The sequence below is a fragment of the Pipistrellus kuhlii genome, unplaced genomic scaffold (genome assembly GCF_014108245.1).
Source record: "Pipistrellus kuhlii isolate mPipKuh1 unplaced genomic scaffold, mPipKuh1.p scaffold_m20_p_7, whole genome shotgun sequence".
NCBI lineage: Eukaryota > Metazoa > Chordata > Mammalia > Chiroptera > Vespertilionidae > Pipistrellus > Pipistrellus kuhlii.
The window spans coordinates 10384419-10408386 of record NW_023425573.1 but is presented as its reverse complement, the minus strand read 5'-3'; the positions used below and the strand labels follow the sequence as shown (position 1 = coordinate 10408386).

The 23968-nt window shown below is 44.0% G+C and overlaps 1 protein-coding gene and 1 non-coding gene across 2 annotated transcripts in view; both read left to right on the top strand.

The window, feature by feature from the left end:
- KIAA2012 (KIAA2012 ortholog) overlaps window positions 1–22908 on the top strand; it is an 88995-nt gene extending 66087 nt beyond the window's left edge. Inside the window, exons 12-19 of the mRNA XM_045575472.1 lie at window positions 7354–7435; window positions 11857–12022; window positions 13529–13646; window positions 14460–14791; window positions 17022–17224; window positions 18917–19089; window positions 19906–20125; window positions 21739–22908. Of these exons, the coding sequence (XP_045431428.1) occupies window positions 7354–7435; window positions 11857–12022; window positions 13529–13646; window positions 14460–14791; window positions 17022–17224; window positions 18917–19089; window positions 19906–20125; window positions 21739–21877 (1433 nt within the window). The 3' untranslated portion in view covers window positions 21878–22908. The remainder of the gene's footprint in view (window positions 1–7353; window positions 7436–11856; window positions 12023–13528; window positions 13647–14459; window positions 14792–17021; window positions 17225–18916; window positions 19090–19905; window positions 20126–21738) is intronic.
- LOC118710087 lies at window positions 14245–14348 on the top strand. The gene has a single exon (XR_004985296.1). It is a non-coding gene; the product is annotated as a U6 spliceosomal RNA (small nuclear RNA).
- Window positions 22909–23968: the final 1060 nt, after the last annotated feature.

The window sequence follows — 23968 nt, the reverse complement described above, 5'->3', positions numbered from 1 at the left end:
CGGCTCTCCCTGGGGCATGTGGACCCCGTGGGGGGGAGAGACCAGAGGAGCTCCCTGGAGATGAATGTGCCGACATGGGTCTGGGGCTTCACCCTAAACCTGGTCTCCCTTCTGTTTACATCTTTTGCTATTACTTTCACTTGCCATTCTATTTTTTTAAACATATTTTATTGATTTTTTTACAGAGGACGGGAGAGGGAGAGAGAGCCAGAAACATCGATGAGAGACACACATCAATCAGCTGCCTCCTACACACATCCCACCGGGGATTTTCCCCCAACCAAGGCGCATGCCCCTAACCGGAATCGAACCTGGGGCCCCTCCGTCCACAGGCTGGTGCTCCATTCACTGAGCCAAACTGGTCAGGGCACTTGCCATTCTAGACAAAAATAATTTTCATGCTCGTTTCACAAGGTTCCACTGCTCTGGATGTGAGACGATACGATATTATGGTAGCCCCATCCCTGGGTTTGGTCGAGCTTTGAAGCGAGGTTTCTGCTAACACAAGCATCCTGCCGCCTCCATTTTCACAGCTGAGCGACGGCAGACGGGGAAACTCGCTCCAGGCCTCAGGCCTTCCGTCCACGTGCGGAATGTGAACGCTGACAGGCTCTCAGGTCCCCGCCAAGGGCAGCCGGGGTCAAACAGCTCAGAACATGGCCAAATCTGAGCAACAACCAAGTCAGTCACACTCATTGCCTGCCTCTTGACCGCGGGGCAGGCTGGCTGACCACATAAAGCCAACGCAGCGAAGTGTCACAGCAGGACACAAAGGAAGGCGTTTGCCTCTCAGGAGTGATAAATACTAATGCTTCAAAAGAACTTCCAATCTTTTAAAAGTCGTGGGTGTGGAAGGGTTAGAGGGTACTGTTTAGGCAGTATTAGCGGTGATCACTAGCACGGATTATGGAGCCTGGTTCCCTGGGTTCAAACCCCAGCTCCACCACTTACCAACTCTGTGGGCTTGAGTAAGTTACTGAACTTATCTGGGCTTTCCCCCCACCCTCTGTAAAATGGGGACACTGACAGTACTTATCTCATGGGGTGGTTGTGACATAAAGGAGTGAACGCGTCACGTGCTTATAAGAATGCCTGAATCAGAGTAAGGACTCACGGAAGATTAGCTATCCATCTATTTCTTTAAAACTTCAATTTTAGTAGCCATGGATTGCACTTTGTCAGGAGGGACTTGCTCTAAGTTAGTAACATGATTATTTTTTTAAAATATATATATATAATTTGTATTGATTTTAGAGAGGAAGGGAGAGGGGAGAGAGAGATAGAAACATCAATGATGAGAGAGACTCACTGATCAATTGCCTCATGTACACCCCATAGTGGGGACTGAGCCCAAAACCCAGGCATGTGCCCTTGACCAGAATCAAACCTGGGACTCTTCAGTCCGAAGGCCAATGCTCTCTCCACTGAGCCAAACCGGCCAGGACCATGATGATTTCTTTGCTTTCCAAATCAGTCTCAGTGGGATGGGGATTGCTCTGGGGGACTGATTGAGTCCTCTGTGTTAAGTCCTTTAAAAAATAAAAAAAAAATAAAAATATAAATTTATATATATATATATATATATATATATATATATATATATATATATATTATTTATTTATTTATTTATTTTTCACAGAGAGGAAGGGAGAGGGATAGAAAGCCAGAAACATCGATGAGAGAGAAACATCAACCAGCTGCCTCCTGCACGCCCCCCAACTGGGGTTGTGCCTGCAACCTAGGTCATGCCCCTGACCAGAATCGAACCCGGGACCCTTCAGTCCACAGGCTGAAGCTCTATCCACTGAGCCAAAGCAGTTTTGGCTGTGTACGTCCTTTTTTGCTTAAATCCAGGTGTGGATAGCAGGCCCAATCTGGGAAAGCAGCCTTACCAGCCTCAGCATCCTGCGAAAGGTTAGCACTAGTTTATCTGATAGGTACTAGTTTATCTGATTTTAGCCTCTCGGTAACCTTATGCGATAAAGAACATTATCCCTGTTTCACAGATAAGGAAAATGAGGCTCAGAGAGGTTAGGCAACCTGCCCAAGGCAACAGTCCCTAAACGGAGGGGGTGAGGTCTGAACCCAGGCTCCTATGACTTCCAGCCGTGGGCTTTTTAAAAGAGCTGTAACTACATCCGTGTGTTTCTGATTAGGAAACAGGTACAAAGTCAGAAACGTCACAAAGTTATGGCAGCAGTTGTTTAAGCCAGCAAGAATCTGGGAGATTGTTTAAAATCTCTAGAAATCATTTTATATTGCAGATAAATGAAGTTGAGGTCTAGAGGTCAAGACAATTATGCAAATTGCAGCTAATTATTAAAACCAAGGCAATCCAAGTCTCTACTCAGAGCTTGTGGGTGTTGAGTTCAATGTGGTTTCGTTTTCACGGCCTTAGCTCAGGGGCAGTTTCTGCCCCCAGGAGTACACCGCTCCAGAAGACACAGTGTACTGACCTCCCCACCGGTGCAAAGCAGTGAAGGTAGCCAGTGTTGCAAAGGTTTCTCTCCAAGCTGTGGAGACCAGAAGTGTGTGCTCAGAGGCCATGCCCCTGCCCCTCGAATCTGCAGCCTGGAAGGTGAGACCACCCAGTGTCGCCTCATGATGCTGGTCGGGGCTCCCCAATCCCTGGATTGCTCTGGCGAGGCCTGCGCAGTCACTGGACACCGCCAGGCTCTGCTATCTGAGCCCTGGTACTGGGTTCGAAGAGCCTGCTACCTCTCAGCAACCCAGATGACCTACCCGCTCCTTCCTGCTTCATTTTTCCTTCTAGAAAGTTCTCCTCCAGAGCAGGAAGTGATGCCTCCTTAAGAATGTTTCTGGCCTTAGCTGATTTGGCTCAGCAGACAGAGTGTCTGCCTGCGGACTGAAGGGCCCCAGGTTCAGTTCTGGTCAAGGGCACATGCCCAGATTGCAGGCTCAGTCTCCAGTAGGGGGCATGCAGGAGGCTTCCAGTCAATGATTCTCTCTCATCACTGATGTTTCTCTCTCTCTCTTCCTTCCTATCTGAAATCAAGAAAAATATATTCAAAAAAAAAAAAAAAGGTGAAAGGAGAAAAACTTTAGGATCACCTCAATAGATGCAAAAGGAAAAATAAATTTATAAACGGACCTATTATCTTACTAAGACTAGAAGATCCTGATTTTGACAGAGTATCTACCACCTCGCTGGTATAGCTCAGTGGTTGAGCGACAATGCATGAACCAAGAGGTCAAGGTTGATTCCTGGTCGGGGCACATTTTCAGGTTGCAGGCTTGATTCCCAGTAGGGGGCGTGCAGGAGGCGGCAGATCAATGATTCTCATCATTGATGTTTTTATCTCTCTCCCTTCCTCTCTGAAATCAATTAAAAAATATATATTTTTAATTACTTACCAAAACTCGCAGTAAACATCACACTTCAATGGTAGAACTTGAGATGTATTCTCTTTAGAAACGGGAGTAGGATAAGGAAGCCCTTGCTCATTGTTTCTATTTCAACACTGAACCAGCACAATAGGGAAAGGGATGAAAAGAAGGAAGTATCACTGTCATCATTCCCAATAGTATCACTTACATGGAAAATCCGAGAGGCTCTACAGAGAGAAGCTATTAAAAGACAAACAATTAGCTGAAACCGGTTTGGCTCAGTGGATAGAGCGTCAGTCTGCAGACTGAAAGGTCCCAGGTTTGATTCCGGTCAAGAGCATGCATGTTGGTTGTGGGCACATCCCTGGTGGGGGATGTGCAGGAGGCGGCTGGTCGATGTTTCTCTCTCATTGATGTTTCTAGCTTTCTATCCCTCTCCTTTTCTCTCTGTAAAAAAATCAATAAAATATATTTTTTAAATATATATATACAATATATATATATACTTGAATATATATATATATTTGTTTGTCTCTTCATCCATGAGAGGTTGCAAAATAGTGATTGTGAAATTCTGTCATTCTTTCTTCACTTATTATTTGGGAAACTCTTACAAAAAGAAACTTCTCTCTTCTACTGTTTAGTTATCCAGTGGTATAGTTTATGTAGGAAGGCAGAGAAAATGTAATTTTAAAATATAATTATATATATATATATATATATATATATATATATATATATATCCTAGCACTAAATCTAAAAAAGGGCATGTCAGTTTCATGAATTATAAAATTGTACTAAATTAAATAAAAATAGACCTAAAAACATACAATTTTCTTTTTTTTAAATATATTTTATTGATTTTTTCACAGAGAGGAAGAGAGAGGGATAGAAAGCTAGAAACATCAATGAGAGAGAATCATCGATCAGCTGCCTCTTGCACACCCCTTACTAGGGATGTGCCCGCAACCAAGGTACATGCCCTTGACTGGAATTGAACCTGGGACCTTCCAGTTCGCAGACCGATGCTCTATCCATTGAGCCAAACCGGTTTTGGTGATACATACAATTTTCTATATAATGCTGTATATAATAGATAGGAAGATCACTATCATAAAGATGATAATTCTCCCTAAATTAATCCATAAATTCAATGTAATTCCCATTTTTTAATATTTTTATTGATTTTGGAGAGGAAGGGAGAGGGAGAACCATGATGAGAGAGAATCATTGTCAGCTGCCTCCTGCACACCCTACACTGGGGACTGAGCCTGCAATCTGAGCATGTGCCCTGACCGGGAACCGAACCGTAGCCTCCTGGTTGATAGGTCAATGCTCAACCGCTGAGCCACTCAAATTGGTGGGACGCAATTCCAATTTTTAAAATGCCCCAACAGGGTTTTTGGTGGAACATGGTAAGTTGATCCCAAAAGTCATAAGGAGGGGTCAAAAATGCCAATATGATGTGGAAGAAAAGCAAACTGGAAGAGTTTGCTCAGCAAAAACATTAAAATTTACTTTAAAGCTAAATGATATTGCTTAGAGACAGACAGAAGAGTATAGAGAATTGGGGTGGCGGTGGCGGGGGATAGGAGGTTGGGGAAGCATAAAACCGTGGGGGGAGAGAGGGCTGTCTCCAGGAATCAGGATGCTCCTTTCCCAAAGGGAGGCCCCTCACCTGACCTGCTTCAGGGGAAATAGGGACATGAGAGTCCCTTCTGTACCCGCTGTTTCTCGGGGTCCTTCAGCTTAAAATATTCAATACGCCAAGGGGACATATTTTGGAATAGCATGTTTTGAACCCTGTCAACTGGTAAGTACCATGTTTAAGAGAATGGTTATCTCTGGGGGAGAGAGTGAGGGAAGTGACCTCGTATGTGATAGCATGAAGTCTTGGACTACTTATTTATTTATTTATTTGGAGGAAATGTGAATCAAATATGGCAAAATGTTAAGATTTCACAAGGTCAGGCGCTGAGTTCATGGGTAATCATGATGCGGTATATTTTTTCTATACTCTGCATTCTTAAAATATTTTACAGATTTTTTTTTTTAAACAGTGAAAAGTTGTAAAAATAATTCCAAATACTGCCTTGGTTTATTTCAGAACTTCCTAAATATCAGGTTATTTTACTAGAGAGAGAAAAAAAATCACCCTTGTTGTGGTTCCCATCCCAAAACGGACAGGGTTTCAAATTCTAATCAAAATGGTTAGCTCTTGGTCAATACAAATGCGCCCTCTGCTGGTCCTGTCATGCCCTGCTCCAAATAGCTGTGGGGGGCAGTGGATGCCCAATGACACAGCTTTTTCTGAGCCGGCCATGCTAAAGAAAGAGTATTGCATTGTATGTACACACCAGTTTGTTCATCATTCCTCTGTTGATGGACATAGGGGCTGTTTCAAGTTTTCAATTATTACAAATGAACTATTACTGTGTACATTTGTGTACAAGTGTTTGTATGAACATAGGCTTTCATTTCTGTTGGATAAAATACCTGGAAGTATCATGGGTAGATGACATGATATATATATATATAATATTTAATTTCTTAAGAAACTGTCAAACTATTTTCTGAAGTGATTGTACCATTTTACATTCTAACCAGCAGTGTATGAGAATTCCAGTTCCTCCATGTCCTTGTCAACTCTGTGTAGTCAGTCTTTTTCATTTTAGTCATTCTAATAATGATGCGTGTTGGGGGGAGGGGGGTCTTCTTTATGCTTTTTCGTGTTTTCCTAATTTTTTGCAATACAATATATCTTTTGTCATTTAAAAATTGTTTACAGTAACTAAAATAAAATCTAGCCAATAGTCCAATATGAAGTCTTAGTCTAGACATTCTTCTCATTTTAAAAGTTACACAGCTCTAAGCAGTGGATAGAGCATCGGCCTAAGGACTCAAGGGTCCCAGGTTCGATTCCAGTCAAGGACATGTACCTTGGTTACAGGCACATCCCCAGTAGGGGGTGTGCAGGAGGCAGCTGATTGATGTTTCTCTCTCATCAATGTTTCTAACTCTCTCTCCCTCTCTGTAAAACATCAATAAAATATATATTTTTAAATTAATAATAAATAAATAAAAGATCTACACAGTATGGTCTGGCATCCCCAGCAAAGAGTACCAGTTGTGTGACCTGCATGAGCCTTCCCCCTGCAACACCATTTGTGGGGGTTTTTAATCAATTTTCTTATCAATATTATCACCTCATAGGATTTTAAGAAAAATATAAGTACACATAAACCTTTCCATCTATTTTTTCTACTTTCTCCTCCACACTTTATTCATCTACATACATATTTTACAGAATTCTAACATACTATAGTTTATATTTTTTGTCATTGTATCATAACTTCCATACTGCTCATTTATTTTGCAACCATAATTTTAAATGTCAAATTAATACATCATAAGTTACTTCCCTAATTTCCCATTGTTGAGCTGTTTTTAATTTTTTACTATTAATAATAAATTTGTAATAAATAAGTTGGCACAAAAGACTATTTCTTCCTTTGAATTATTTCCTTATGATAAATACCCAGGAGTGAAGTTCCTAATCAAAGACCAGCCGTTTCTCTGGTTCTTTTTTTTTTTTTAATATATATTTTATTGATTTTTTACAAAGAGGGAGAGAGACAGAGAGTTAGAAACATTGATGAGAGAGTCATCTATCAGCTGCCTCTTGCACGCCCCCTACTGGGGAGTATTTGCAACCAAGGTACATGCCCTTGATCAAAATCGAACCCGGGACCCTTCAGTCCGCAGGCTGACGCTCTATCCAGAGCCAGACCAGTTTTGGCCATTTCTCTGGTTCTTAATACATACTTTCCCAAAGGGTTTTACTAATGTTAATGTCATCTGCGGTATTTGCTAATGTCCTAGGTATAACTTCTCTCACTGTTCTAATTTGCATGCTGTCGACTACTTACCAGGTAGACATTTTTCCATGTTTGGGATCACTGACCGTTGTCCTTTGCTGATGAAGGGTGCTCTCTGTTTTCATAGACCCAGAGCCAAGGAAAGTGACCCTGGACCCTCTCAGTGCTGAAAACATCCAGAGGCCTAAGGCAGACACTGTCCAAAAGGCGTAAGTGTTCAAAGTTGGAATGACATGGACCTCTCTGCTTTTATTTTGTTTTTAAAAATATATTTTATTGACTTCAAAGAGAAAGGAAGAGGGAGAGAGAGGGAGAAACATCAACGATGAGAGAAAATCATTGGTCAGCTGCCTCCTGCATGCTCCACACTGGGGATGGAGCCTGCAACCTTGGGCATGTGCCCTGACTTGGAATCGAACTGTGACCTCCTGGTTCCTAGGTTGACATTCAACCACTGACCCACACTGGCTGGGGTTGGGGTTTTTTCTTAATTCATTTCTGTTTCTTCTAAAGATCCTCAAATGATAGCATACTCTGACAGCCAGAATTAAACTGCTGTCTAAAAAAACAAAGATTCTTGGGAGGGCGGTGCAGTGATGTGTTTCCTATTTAAACCATACTCTTTGGGTGGTGAAGAGTGACATTTCACTCTAACAGTGTGGAAGCAGCTTTCTCCATTTGTCCCTTTAACTGAGATCTATAGATATGCCTAGAAAGCTGAGTCTGTCCATCCACCCAGGTTTCTCCTCTCAACATTCACTCAGCTCTGGGTAAAGTAAATAACACTAGTAATACTAACAATAGCCAAAATCGGTTTGGCTCAGTGGATAGAGCGTCTGCCTGCGGACTGAAGGGTCCCGGGTTCAATTCCAGTCAAGGGCATGTGCACATCCCCAGTGGGGGGTGTGCAGGAGGCGGCTGATTGATGATTCTCTCTCATCGATGTTTCTAACTCTCTATCTCTCTCTCCCTCTCTGTAAAAAAAAAATCAATAAAATATATATATTTTTTAAATACTAACAATAAATGCTAGCATATATTAAGTGCTTCCTCTGTCTCCACCTCCTTCTGGAATTTGAACCTACTGTGGCTTCTCCTGAGCCTCCGGGACTTGAGAACCTGCCTCCCCTGCCTGGTGGGGTAGGCATTCCCTCCCCAGTCAAAAAGGCTTTGTGGGAAAACAACCAAGATGGCGGCACAGGTAAACACCTGTACTTGCTGCCTCTCACAACCACATTAAAACTACAACTGAAAGACAAAACAAATACCATCCAGAACCATGGGAAAGCTGGATGAGTGGTAGTTCTACAACTAGAAGGAAAGAGAAAAGCACATTGAGACTGGTAGTAGGCACAAAGGTGCAGTGGTGTGGAGGCACGCTTGATACGGGCTGGCAACTGGGTGTGCTGTTGTTTTTTTTCTATCTGGAGGAAGATACAAGCTCCCAATTGCCCTGAACTCCAATTCTGGGCGAGACTCTGGGGACCCAGACTCATATGAGGAGAAACTGGACTGTCTGGCATCAGGCCAGAACATGAGGGAGACTTTGTCTCTCAGAGGTGCTCACAGCAATCATTGCTCCTGCACAGGGCTGCGGGACAGAGACCCTGGGACCTCTCCAGGGCAGGACTGACTGGCAGCCATTGCTGTTTGCTCTGCCCTGTGATTCCCTAAGACCCCACCCCATCCAGTTTACAACCCCACCCAAGCTGTGTGCAGCAGCTTTTGCATATGAATGGCCTGTCTTTTTGCAACCTAAAACCTAACAAACTGCAGTTGGGTCAGAGAGCTCCAAAGCTTCCAAAAGTCCTAAGGCCCAGAAGCAGCAGCCTGCATTGCTTCACAGCTGTGCCTCATCTGAGCACTTCCAAACCCCAAACGAAGAGGAGGAATCTGCAGATCTCTCTGTAACTCCTGCTGGGTGGCCTCAGGCAGTGGCTGACTTTCACTTCCTTGGAGGTCCAAGAGCCAGTGTACCTCGTGGTCAGAGAGAGACCATCCAGATTACAACTCTTCACATCCATAAGAGACACACTCAGGGGGAAGACTCAGTGAGCGTCAAAGCCCTTCTGAAGCAAGTCTTGCCTCATATAAATGTCTCCAGCATAGTAGTTCTCTCACTGTAGACACAGCTGGTCCTCACAGCCAGTTGGCCAGGGGTCAATTCCTCCCAGTGATACCAACAGCAATCAAGGTTTAACTACAATAAGACTGTCCATATAGCCCACAAACAGGTGCACCAAGAGTGTCCACCTCAGGTAATTGGGGAGGCTGAGCCACTGGCCCTATAGGACATCTAGCACACAAGGCCACTCTATCAACACAGGGAAGCAGCGAAAATGTGGAGAAAAAGAAACAGGGTCACAAATGAAAGAAATGGAGAAAAGCAAACTACTGGATATAGAGTTTAAAACCACTGTTATAAGGTTATTCAAAAATCTTCTAGAAACCTCTGAAAAATTAGTAAGACCCTCAATTTCTGAAAAAGGACCAATCAGAAATTAAGCATACACTGACTGAAATAAAAAATATACAGAGATCTAACAGCAGACTAGAGGATCCCAAGAATCAAGTCAAAGATTTTAAATACAAAGAAGCAAAAAACACCCAACCGAAAAAGAAAAAAGAATCCAAAAATATGAAGATAGTATAAGGAGCCTCTGGGACAACTTCAAGCATACCAACATCCGAACTATGGGGGTGCCAGAAGAAGAGAGAGCGCAAAATACTGGAAACCTATTTGAAGAAATAATGACCTAAAACTTCCCCCACCTGGTGAAAGAAATAGACTTACAAGTCCAGGAAGTGCACAGAACCCCAAATAAGAGGAATCCACCAAGACACATCATAATTAAAATTGCCGAGGCAAAAGACAAAGAGAAAATATTAAAAACCACAAGAGAAAAATAGTTAATTACCTACAAGGGAGCACCCATATGACTGTCAGCTGATTTCTCAACAGAAACTATGCAGACCAGATGTGAGTGGCAAGAAATAGTCAAAAGTGATGAATAGCAAGAAACTACAACCAAGATTACTCTACCCAGCCAAGCTGACATTCAGAATTGAAGGTCAGATAAAGAGCTTCACAGATAAGAAAAAGCTAAAGGAGTTCATCATCACCAAACCAGTATTATATGAAATGCTGAAGGGTATTCTTTAACAAGAGGAGGAAGAAGAAAAAAGTAAAAATAAAAATTATGAACAACAAAGTGACAACAAACACATATCTATCAGCAAGTGAATCTAAAAATCAAGTGAAAAAAATCTAATGAATAGAATAAACTGGTGTATATAATATAATAGAATCAGGGACATAGAAATGGAGTGGACTGACAATTCTCAGGGAGAAGGGGTGTGGGGATGCAGGAAAAGATTGAACAAAAATCTTACACCTAAGGACAAGAGTGGGGGGGAAAGGGCATGGGGTGGGGGGGAACCAGGTGAAGGAGAAATATGGGGGGGGGGGGGGGACAAGGAATAGCTGTAATAATCTGAACAATAAAGATTTTTTTAAAAAAATAAGGCTTTGTGTTCCCTACCAACAAAGGGAGAAGGGCACTTGAATGGAGAGGCAGCTCTCTGAAGAATACTAGTTTTTTACTTTTATACCTCATCTTTTTCCAAAATGGATTTAAACTACTTCCAATAACAAACCAGAGGGGGGGGGGGGGGGCGGGAAATTGTTTAATCAGGAGGAAAAGAAAAAAGAACACCAACACTCCACAAAAGTCACTATAGACAGTGTGATTAAAGAACAGACTTTCAGGCTTGATACAGAGATTCCTGAACGTGGAAGGGAAAAAAGCAACACGGTCATGTTTGTGGTTCTCATTTACAGCATACCTGTTCCTCGGGGGAAATAAATGTTTTCCCAGCCCTAAATTCTAAAGGATACCTCTGTGGGTTTTTATAGAGTGACACTGAATGACTTAAAGACTCATATATTTATAGGAAAATTCCATTTACCTCATTTGACAAATATTTCTGAAGTTTCTATAGTAAGGCCCTGTGCTAGCATAGCACAATAAATATAATACCGATGTAGCTAAAAATTAAGTGCCCAGAACCAGGCCTGGCACACAGTAGCTGTAGCTGTGCTGTTCCTGAAATCCATGTGGCTGTCTCTGAGGACCTTTTTACCCAGAGAAAACAAGTCAGTTGTCCACAAGGCACCCTGTCAGTGACAACAATTCTACTGGAGCTCAAACTAACACATCCACTTGACCTTTTAGTGGATGAATTTGACCAAGAATAGAATTCCAAGGGCAGAAAGGAATGGGTGAGTAGTTGCATCTTCTTATGCAATCTTTCTTAAAGGTCACCTTATTTTTCAGCTATGCCTTTGGTGGAAGAAATTTCAGGTAGATAATCCTCTGTCATTCAAGTGAAGGTGTCAGTATGCAATCCCAAAGAGGCAAACTATTTTTCCTGCTACCTAAGTTTTAGAGCTGAGCCTGAGACAACCTCAAAAGGGAAGACCAAACTTTCTCATCTTCCTTATTCAGAAAGAGGGCCCACCAGGTGTGTGAAATGACAGAGAACAGGTGCTCAGGGTTCACATTCTCTCTTCCTTGTCCACCAGAATTTTCTCTTTAGTTTGGTCCCATTGGTTTGCTTTTTTTCAAAGGGGCAGAGATTATGACGCATTCCATCTACACAGAAGACTCAAAGAACCTGGGCCTGAGTCCCCAGAGGGCCTGGATCCTGTTGACACACCTCTTCTTCCAAAAGAGAAAGAAGGGAAGACTAGACCAAGGTTGTCCAAGCAGCAAACACCATCCAGCACCAGTCGTGTGAGTGTATAGACCTAGGAGCTTGGTCAAAAAGCCCCGCCTGGCTCATGCTCCCAGCAGGGCTCCCACTGCAGCTGTGTAGATTGCTTACTACGTAAAGGCACCTCACAAAGCGAGCAAAATCGGAGCTGATATCCAGCCTTTGGCCTGCTCACCAGGTCCTGTCCCTCAGCACTGAAGGACAGGGTGCCTGTTTCTAATTCCTACAAAGGTACCAAAAGGAAACTTCCGTTTTCCTACACTTACACCACCTCTGACACCAAATGTCCAACAACAACCATTTCTCCAACTCCCTCGGACACCAACTGGGTGTCCACGTCAATTCTGACACTGACGGCCCCCACTTCAGATGTCAATCATAAGTCTCAGGTTGTTGCCTATGCTCCTCAAGCTTTCAATAGGGGCTTCTCACCCCCACTCCCAAAGGTTTGATGATTTGCTGGAATGGCTCACAAAACTCAGGGAAACATTTCCTTTTGCTACAATTGATTTATTACAAAGTTTATGATAAAGGACACAAATGACTAGTCAGATGAAGAAATACATAGCAGGGTCCCAACTGCGGGAGCTTCTTTCCCGTGGAGTTTGGGGTCTGCCACCCTCCCAGCATATGGAGTGTCCACAACCCAGCAGCTCTCTGAGCTCCTTCAGTTTGGGATTTTATGGAGGCTTCAGTACACAGGCATGGCTGATTACATCATTGGCCACTGGCGATTAACTCAAACGCCAGCCCTTCTCCCAGCTCTGCGGTTGGGGGGGGGTGAGGCTAAAAGGTCCAACCCTCTAATCACCTGGTTGCTTCCCTTGGTAACCAGTTCCCTCTCCTTAGGGACTTTCCAAAAGTCTCCTCGTTAACATAATCTCAGGTGTTGTTGAAAGGAGCCCGGTATGAATAACAAAACATACTTCCTTCATGCTCCTAAAAAGTTAAATTTTTTAGGAGCTTTGTGCCAGGGACTGAGGACGGAAGGCCAAATGTATATTTCTTATTATGTCACAATATCATAGGTACTGAGTGGGTAGCTATAGCCCTGCTCTGCCATCCTCTCTTAGAAGGAGCCTCCATGTTGTTGCATCCTACAGGGAAGTTTAAGGCTTCCTGAAAGGGAGCAAATGATGCAGCAGTGAATAAAGCTGGCTTTGATTTAAACCACTTAGCCAGTGATCCTGGCAACAGCCATCTATCAAAGGTGAAAACTGCTTCACTTTGATCCTGCTCTATAGACAAAAAAAAGGGGGGAGAGGGGGGGAGGGTAGATCATAAAATGTACTCTATTCCTCTTCTCTCCTGTGAAATCATACCTCGCAGTTGAAAATCAAAGGCTGAACCTTAGGCTCCACACTCTCCAAGACCTGCTCTTCTGCTTCATCTGGAACCCACACACATTCCCATTCAAAGCCATTCCGTCTTGTTCAACATAATCTTCCTTTGATTTTTACCCCCCTTTCCCCCATGTATCATGGTCCCTTGAATCATAATCTCTTTCCTTCCATGTTCACCTTCAGGAGGAGATGGAGTTGACTGACAACGTCAAGAGAAAGAAAAGAACTAAGACAGACAAGTCTAAGGGGCCCCCCAGGGAGAGAGAAGGAAAGGTCCACAGAGGAAGAAAGGCTGTTGTTGGTAAGCGAGTGTGCTGGGCTGGGCGTTGTCACTGAGAGTCAGTGTGGATCCTATGGAACAGATTCTGTTTTGAGTCTCCTACCAGTAGACCCCAGGTGTCATGTCACTATCCCGGACAGACGGAACTGGCCTTGCCTAGAGGCTTGTGATCACTGAGAGAGAGAATGGTAATAATGTTAGCACCTCTTTACTGAATACCCACTGTAGTAGGAGCTCTGCATACATGATATCATACAACGCCCACATCTTATATGTAGCCCTAACAGGTCTGGCTCAGTGGATAGAGCATCGGCCTGCAGACTGAAGGGTCCCAGGTTCAATTCCAGTCAAGGGCATGTACCTTGGTTGCTGGCATATCCTCAGTAAGGGGTGTGCAGGAGGCAGCTGGGATATATATATGTGCTTGGTTCTGATGGCCTGAATCCACCTTTTCTTGTATCTGTGAGGCCTGTACTCTCACCAGATGGCTCCTGTGCCAACTTCCTGCTCTTTAAGCTGAGGGGGGCTGGGATACATGGCCTGGAAGTTGGGGAGCCTCAGTGTGCATCATTGCAGAGGTCCTTTATATATACAAAAGGTATATGTATATATACCTTTTGTGCTCACTTTGGCAGCACATATACTAAAATTGGAACAATACAAAGATTAGTATGGCCCCTGCACAAGGATGACATGCAAATTTATGAAGTATTCCATATTAAATATTAGTGTGTGTGTGTGTGTGTGTGTGTGTGTGTGTATTTAGTACTGAAAAGGATGCATAGAGATCACATTTACTTAGCCATACCTCTGTCCCTGACTATTCTCACCCAGGAAAGTCAAAGGACTCAAAGGCCAAGAAGAAACCAGAGCTAATTCCCAAAGGAAAACAATCAGGAGTCAAGAGGACTAGGACACGGAAGGAAAGAAGCCGGGAAACAGCAGCAGAGCTGAGTGGGTCTGAAGTCTTCAGCTCTTGGGGAACAGAAGAAGGCGGTTCCCTTCCTTCGAGCCCTGATGCAGAGGAGCCGTGGCTTTCTCCCGGAGCTGACGCTCAGGAGAGCCAGGTTTCAATAGATGCAAGACGATCCCCGCCCACGCCGACTGTGGCTGTCACGGGAAACACGGAATCCGAAGTGGACAGAAGCCCTGCGGATCCTCCGAAGGTAGGCCCCAATGTTCTCGCTCCAGCCAGAGGGACCTCTGTCCTCACTGCCCACATTCTACTTCCGTTACAGAAACGGCTCTACTGCAGAATGGTTTTACTCGCCTACTGACTTTGAAAAAGCCAGACCTGGTCCAAGTCATAGGGTAGCAAAGGACCTCTGCAATGATGCACACTGAGGCTCCCCAACTTCCACAGCATGTATCCCCGCCCCCTCAGCTTAAAGAGCCGGAAGTTGGCACAGGAGCCATCTGGTGAGAGTACAGGCCTCACAGTTACAAGAAAAGGTGAATTCAGGCCATCAGAACCAAGCACATATCCTTGACTTGGCCTGAAGCTCATGCCTTGCTTGCCTCCAAAGACAGTAGCGATCCCTTCCTTCTAGCATGCTTTTCCGTGGCCCATGGCTGGCCCGCAGGCGGCTCCCACACACCTGCCTCCCCGGGTGCTTTTGCAAGGAAGAGTCACTTTGTTCCAGGGGCCTTGATTCCAAAGTCAAGTATTTAAGAGAAAAACTAAGTGAGTATAAGGAAAATTACCCTTGAAAATCCCTGCAATTAACCAAAATTAATACCTTACAGGTACATTCTCAAAAACCAAAACAGCCAATTTTTCCTCAGCTATTTCTTCCACGGAGGTAAAAGTGCTGAACTGCATTTAAAAATATTGTAAAAAATAAAAAGTATCCTTAGACTCTACAAAAACACCCCGTTGAACCACTGCGGTTAAACTTGCCTTCGTTACATGCATATGGTACAACTCCGCTGAATCTCATTTGATCTTTACAGCCACACTTTTAGGTATGATTAGTTAGTTCTACTTTACAGACCTGGACACTGAGGCTTAAAGGACCTAAACGTCTGTTGCCAGGTTTATATAACCATTGAGTGGTAAAGCCAAAACTTAAACCCGGTCTTTTGATTCCAAAATCAGAATGCTTGTAGCTCTTTTAGATTATCTATATTAATAAAAGGGTAATATGCTAATTAGACTGGATGTCCCTCTATAGTAGGGGTGTCGAACTCAATCAGAGAAGGGGCCAAAATCTAAAATACAGCCTAAATCGCAGGCCGAATAGTTTACTGAACAGTCATAAACTGTCATTGTGATGGAAACGCAGCCGGAGTGCAGTGATGACAGCGCGGTGCGGGCCACATTGCAAGGCCTGGCGGGACGGATTTGGCCCGCGGGCCTTGTGTTTGACACATATGCTCTATAGGAAGCCGACCTGGAGCAAAGCCTGTCCTGGAATGAAGCCCGGGTCCCAGGTGCCGAAGGGAAGCCGGTGCTGGCAGCCGGGGGAAGGCAGGCCTCCTCTTGCACACATTTTTGTGCATCAGATGTCTAGTTATGTATAAGGATTTCAGAAAGATGTTTGCTTTATAGGTCTCAGTCCTCCCAGCTGTCTTGGTTACAGAATTCTGCTCTACACAGCAGATGGAAAGTTCAAACGGTGTGCAGAGCTTCTCTGAGACTGCTAGATTATCAGAATTTCTTAGATTGTTTTTGTCAACCCGTAGTGCCACGCTACCTCTGCAAAGACTATCAAGCAAGGAAGTTTCACCCCAAGTTGGATACGCATGGAAGCGTTGCCTTTCAAGTTTCCCCTCATGGGCATATCTCTGACTGACGAAGAGGCAGCAGGGAGGAAAGAGAACCTTTTCATGGGAAAAGTGGGTTTGTCTGGAGTTAAATGTGAGTCTGACCTAAGACTGCCCCTGGTAAACAGCCTTTACCTAGAACCTGGGGTGCCTGCCCCTGGCATCATCAGAGACGCTTTGTAAAACCCTAGCTGCCTCCCACCTAACTATGATCATTTCATTGAACTGGGTGGGGGCTTGGTCTCAAGTAGTTTTTCAAAGCTCCTCGGGTGATTCGATAGTGCAGCTTGGGGTGAGAGCGCTAGACATACAAACAGTCCGTGCCATACATTATGTTGACGCTTTCACCATCCAGTTAATCCCAGTACTAGCCCCCAGAGAAAGATGGTATCGGAGAAACGAAGCTGCGGTCTCCAAATCTTGAAGCAAGTGAGAGAGAGACTTGCACCTGGGTCAGTTAGGCCCCAGAGCCCATGCTGGGGGCAGCAGCTTATGCGGCTGAGGTCAGAGCGTGGACACAACGCACTGATTCCATCTCAGAACGGAGACGACCTCATCTGGAGCGGCGGGGGCTTGAGCTGAAACCAACTCCCTGTGGTCCTTCACACGGAGAACTCTCTGGTTCCTTAGGCTCTCCTGGCCAAGAGGGAGCAGGAGAGAGCTCTCTGGGACAGGCAGCGAGCGGAAAAGGCCGAGATGAGACGGCTGGAGGTGGAGAGGAAGAGGAGGGAGCAGGAGGAGCAGAGGCGACTCCGGCAGGAGCAGCTGGAGAGGGCCGAGAAGATGAAGGAGGAGCTGGAGCTGGAGCAGCGACGCCACGCGGAGGAGATCCGGTGGGTCCAGCCGCAGCCCAAGGCCATGGCCACATTAGGAAAGAGGAAAAGGCTGTGTTGAGGGTTGAAGCTGGTTCTGCAGCTCATGCGCCGAAGTAAAGCAGCATGTCTCCTTTCGCTCTGTCCTCAGCTATACTGGGAAAAATCTGGACCAGAGAAAATACGCTCATTAGGGGTTCCTGCGGGTTCCTGGGGCCTTCCAGGCAGGGCCTTGCGATTTAGTCAAGAAAAAGTTTGGTGAGCCCTGCCCACACTGTCTGCTTTACACTAGACCTGTCTGTGGCCCTTGTTTCATTCGATCTTTTTTTTTAATTTAATAAATCTTTATTGTTCAGATTATTACAGTTGTTCCTCTTTCCCCGCCCCCCCCCATAACTCCCCTCCACCTGGTTCCCACCCCACCTGTCCTCATCCATAGGTGTACGATTTTTGTCCAGACTCTTCCCATACCTCCCACACCTCTTTCCCCTTGAGAGTTGTCAATCCACTCCCTTTCTATGCCCCTGGTTCTATTATATTCACCAGTTTATTCTGTACATCAGATTCTTTTTTTTAATAATATATTTTATTGATTTTTTACAGAGAGGAAGGGAGAGAGATAGCTAGAAACATCGATGAGAGAGAAACATCGACCAGCTGCCTCCTGCACAACCCCCACCAGGGACGTGCCCGCAACCAAGGTACATGCCCCTGACTGGAATCAAACCTGGGACCCTTCAGTCTGCAGACCAACACTCTACCGCTGAGCCAAACCGGTTTCAGCCAGATTCTTAATTCACTTGATTTTTAGATTCACTTGTTGATAGATATGTATTTGTTGTTCATAATTTTATCTTTACCTTTTTCTTCTTCCTCTTCTTAGAGAATACCTTTCAGCATTTCATATAGTACTGGTTTGGTGTTGATGAACTCCTTTAGCTTTTTCTTATCTGTGAAGCTCTTTATCTGACCTTCAATTCTGAATGTCAGCTTGGCTGGGTAGAGTATTCTTGGTTGTAGGTTCTTGTTATTCATTACTTTGACTATTTCTTGCCACTCCCGTCTGGCCTGCATAGTTTCTGTTGAGAAATCAGGTGACAATCGTATTGGTGCTCCCTTATAGGTAATTAACTGTTTTTCACTTGCTGCTTTTAATATTCTCTCTTTGTCTTTTGCTCTTGGCATTTTAATTATGATGTGTCTTGCTGTGGTACTCTTTGGATTCCTCTTGTTTGGGGTTCTCTGTGTTTCCTGGACTTGTAAGTCTATTTCTTTCACAAGGTGGGGGAATTTTTCTGACATTATTTCTTCAAATAGGTTTTCAGCATCTTGCTCTCTTTCTTCTTCTGGCACCCCCATAATTCAGATGTTGGTACGCTTGAAGTTGTCCCAGAGGCTTCTTACACTATCTTCAAATTTTTTGACTCTTTTTTCTTTTAGTTTTTCCAGTAGAGTGATTTTTGCCTCAGAGCATCCTTGTGAGCTGGGAGTTCTAAAATCCATGTTATGGACGTGGGAAAGGAAGCTGTGGGGACGTAAGACCCTCGCTCCAGAGCTCGGAGCTGTGCCCAAACAGCTGGGCTTGTGGTTCCAGGCACACGCCAGGTGTTCTTGCCTTTGCTTCCACTGAGGGGGATGTTCCACATGGCCTGCAAAGCCCACGAGGATGCCCGTTTTCCCTGCCATTTCCCTGACCATCTTGTGTTCTCTCAGCTTGAAGAAACAGAAGCAAGAGGAAGAGCGGCAGCGGCAGGAGGAGAAGGAGAGACAGCAGTGGCTCCAGCGGCAGGCGGCCCAGGAGAGGGCCCGGCAGCTGCAGGAGGAGTTGCAGCAGAGGCTGCAGGCGCTGCAGAGGAAGCAGCAGCAGGAAGAAGCCGTGCGCGCTGGTGAGGGGGTTCTGGAGCTCTCTGCCTTTCCTGTCCATCTGGGCAGAGGCATCTTCCTCCCACTGTGGGAGTTCATTTGAACTCCCAGGAGCTATTCCTATCCTGGCTCTTAGTGTGTGAAGCACTATAAATATATCTTTCTTTTTTTTTTTTTAAGATATCTGAAATGTGTGACTATAGTGAGTTGAGATAGATTAAAAAAAAAAAAAAAAAAAAAAAAAAAAAAAACTCACTTGTGGAAACGATCCTTGGCTCCTGCTCTGAATTCAGGAATCCCCTGAACAGAGACCTGGTCCTTCCCATTGCCCTCTGCTCAGGGGCTGCCTGAATTAGAGACAGCCCTGCTCCCAGCTTCCTTCCCCAGCAGATGGAAACACTCAAACCTCTGGATAGCTTCAGGGCCGCCCTGCTGGTGCTGATGTGGGCACTCTCTACAGCCTCACTTTTGAGAAGAGAAAGAAACTGCTGCATCTGGCACTCTTTGGACTGGACAGTCCAGCTGAGTAAGCACCAAGTTTCTTCAGACCCTGACCTGATCCCCTTTCCTCAACCCATCTGCAAACCACCTCAGAAGACCACTCGGCTCTGGAAAATCCTCTCCCAAGGTGTTGTGTTCCTTGCACAATGTACTGCACATAGTAGGTGCTTGATAATATCCTCTCAGTCAATTCACCCCAAGGGCAGCCCCACAGAGGATCTGGCAAGCAGCCACACTTCTCCGGGGAATCCCTGGGAATCCCAGGCTGGAGGCGGACCTGAGACCTGTGTTCTCCGAGAGAGACCCCGGGTGAGACCAGCCCCTTTTCTATTCTGCAGAGGCAGAGAAGCAAAGGCAGCAGGAACTGGAAATGAGGCTGGCTGAGGAACACAGACGCCTGATGGAAATGGCTGAAGAAGAGCGGCTGGAGTACCAACGGCAGAAACAGGAGGCAGAAGAGAAGGCTCGGCTGGAAGCAGAGGAGAGGAGGCAACAGGAAGAGGAAGCAGCCAGGCTGGCTCTGGAGAAAGCCATGACACAAGCCCAGGAACGAGCCAGGTACTGGGCGTGTGGGCAATGGTTACCGTCCGGGGATTATTCAAGGGCTTCATTGCCGGGTGCTGGCACTTGTGCCGCCCTGGGGCAAGTGAAGTTTTCCCACTCTCCTGAGCACAGTTTGAAAAACATAAAATAGTCTTTTGCTACAATGTCGCAGAATTTCTTCATGGCTTACAGAACTAGTATTGACGCTGGGAGTTTAGAGCAGATCTCAGTCCTCTGGTTTATAGGACAGGAAGGATCTTGATCAGGGCCAGAGGCAGGACCAGATCGAAGACACTCCCCTTCCACCCCCTTCAACCTCCAACCCCCGAAGTCTGAACCACCTGCCTTTCTCAAGAAGTACTGAGAACAGAAACACTACTCCTGGGAATTCAGGAGTAAGGAAGAGCTCTCTCTTCTACCATGCCGCTTACCTGCTAGGGGAGGGGGGTTGACAACATACCCTAAGCAAATCTATTTGTAATTTAGCTGGCAGTACCGGTAAATGCTATAGAGAGAAACGTTAAACCTCTGATGGGATTGCAGGGGGCTTAGTTCAGATTGGTTGGCCAGGGCAAGACCTCTCAGATATATAAGGTGAAATCTGAATGACATGGACTTAGCCACATAAACAGGAAGGGCAAAGAGCCAACGAAAGGAATGAGGCTGATATGTTAGAAGAATCAAAGACAGTGTGGCTGGCAGGAAGTGAACAAGGCATAAAGGCTACCTCCAGAGGAGGTTGTAGAGAGAGACTCAAACCAGATCTCACAAGGGCCTGGTGAGGAGAAAAGGCCCAGAACCAGTCATCAGGCCAGAGGCATTCCCCCCTTTCCCCTCATACAATAAATAGTCACGATCACTGCATCCTTCTGACAATAGGATCTCTTGGGTAACATGGTTTTAATCGACTCTCTAAGCTGCATCTAAGCTAATGCTCTTTAGGGAACCAGAGAGAAGGCAGCCAGAATTCTATTTCAAGGTTTCCCACCTAACCTTGAGTTGTTCCTCTCTTGGACTTGCCTCATCTGTTATGGGAAGCGCAAAATGGATCTTTAGTGAAATCTTGATTCCATTTCAAAATTATGTATTCCACATGTCATAGCGGTAGGGTTGGATTTATTAAATATTGAGACCAAAAGCAAGCTATTGGAGGTCCAATTTTGCACAAAAAGAAAACTGACAGGTCATCTGAGAAGTTGAGCAGTTTTATGCAAATAGCTGAAAACAGAAAACCAAGCAATAAAGGGATGTGTGAGTCGAGCCTTACTCCAGGGTTAGAATTTAATGCCAATTGGCTGTATTTCCTCTTCGTTGTGTGATACTGGCCCAGGTACTTTAATTTCTCTGGCCTGCTTTTCCCTCTAAAATAAGGGAGTTCCTTCCAGCAATACAACTTTAAGAACTGAGAATTATGCCTTTCCTTTTACTTTCACAGTAGGAAGCTCATACTATAAACCTCACGTGTAATTAAATGAACAGAGGATGATGCAGGATGCACACTAAAATGCAAGATCAGTAGTGCCAAGTCTAATTGATGACTAAAACCCAAAGTTCTCCTCCTAGCTTATAAGGACCATTCCCAGGATGTTTAATCAGTATTGGGATTTTGGGTGGGGCTGTCTCCCTAGGCAAAAGTCTGCTTTGAGGAAACATCTTCGTTTCTATCAAGAACTCCACATGGAAGCCAATGGCCTGCAGTGGGCACACAACATTTCCAGACCATGGGTCTACTCTTACTTCCAGTTCCTACAAATACCCAGATCTTAAGGCTAGAAGAAAACTAAAATGTAAGTTGGGAGGTGATAAGAGAGAGAAATTTCCTTCTATAATGATGTTCCTTATTGAGCCCAGTTAGTTCCATCTCCTCTTGTCCACCTCAACCCACACCTAACTTCATTCCATTCCCAACAATCCTCCCTGCCACGAATACACTACTCAACCGAGTTAAAACTCTTCACTCATCCAAATCCTTTTTCCTCTCTAGCATCACCATCAATTCAATTCAGAAGCTTTGGTGCCTAAAATTGACCCAAAATTTCATAACTTGTTTGAATTTCAGTAAATTTCATTTAGTAAGGCACTAACATAATCTTAGGCTAGTCCATTTTCATTAATGTGTCTGAAAGAGTTGCAAGTAAATGGAAATTTTATAATGCAAATTATGATTTTGCTAAGAGGAGCTCATTCATATAGTAAGAATTTTTTTATATTGTCTTTATAAAGCAAAACCACATCCAGTTCATCCTAAGAATCTAAAAGCTAATGTCTATAACAGGATGATCAATTGATAAATGTTCATTTGAGCAGTTTGAGCTGTTTTGTGAGAATAATCTCACTCCCTCAAAATATAGATTCTAGAACTGCACTGTCCAATAAGCCATATGTCACTATTTAAATGCAAGTTAGAACAAATCAAACACATAATTGTTCCATTTTTTTTAAATCACACTATCAGTTTCTAGGATTAATTATGGAATGGTTATTAAAGGCAATGAGAGCCTCAGCAAAGATCTACAAAAGGATACCAAAGCATTATCTGAACCTGAACTTTCCCACAAATTTCCTTTGCCCTATGCTAAACTTCATGTCCACAGCTGAAAAACTTAAGTTTTTGCAGGTGATTTCCTCAAATTTCCCACTAATGCCTGTAAGGTACTTGCTTTCTACAGGAACTGCATTTCTACAATCCAGAAGTCAAGCATAATTTTGATTCTGTACTGCTGTGTTATTGAACTTATTAGACTTGATGCTTATTTAATTAGCAATAAAATGACCCAAACATTGGCTATTAGTCATAGCGAATGTCATGCACTTTTTCTCAACTTTGTTGACCCTACTTACACATTTACTCATTCATTTGTTCATTCATTAATACTTTATCAGATGAGCCGAGACCGGTTTGGCTCAATGGATAGAGCGTCAGCTTGGGGACTGAAGGGACCCAGGTTCGATTCCGGTCAAGGGCATGTACCTTGGTTGCGGACATATCCCCAGTAGGGGATGTGCAAGAGGCAGCTGTCGATGACTCTCTCTCATAGATGTTTCTAACTCTCTATCTCTCTCCCTTTCTCTCTGTACAAAATCAATAAAAAAATATATTTAAAAAAATAATTTATCAGATGAAAAAGGAGCATCTCAAATAATTCAACCAAGAACATAAGAAAGAACACTCAAGGAAAACATCCCTGTCATGGAAATTACCATTACTGACTTTTATTCTCTCCCTTCTTTTACAAATTTAGGATGTTGCAGTCAAGCACTATGTAGAGTAGCTACACTAAATGTACTTCAAGCTCCTGTCCAAATCTGATTTGCTATTAAATTATTTCTGTGAAAGGCCTATTTTTATCAACACTACAAGCACATTTTAACCATAGCAGAATGCAATGCATTTGGAAGAATCCAGTTAACTGCAAACAAAAGTTATTTCCCAGTAGCTAAGCTCTACTACCTAAGTCCTGAGATCCTTCAGAGATGAAAACAAAATTAAGATACCAAACTACATATTCATGTATTCTGAATAGCTCAAATAGCCTATCTGGTTTGTTACTCAGGCCTGATACAAACATTCAACTCAATGAATACTTTCTACAAATGGGCCTAATTTCTAATCACTGATAAACATATAGTAATATAATAAATATCAGGTGACGATCTAAAAGCTCTAATTTACCTAGACTATACATGTATAATACAAATAATTTTTCAGATAGGGCCAGATATAGGTTTATAAGGCAAGCCAATTATTTTTCAACAGGTGACCTGATTAGGGAATTTATAACGATTTATAAAATGCATTAGAGATAGGTTTTATTTGCTCTTCTCAAATGTTCAGATGGCATTCTACTTGAGATAACA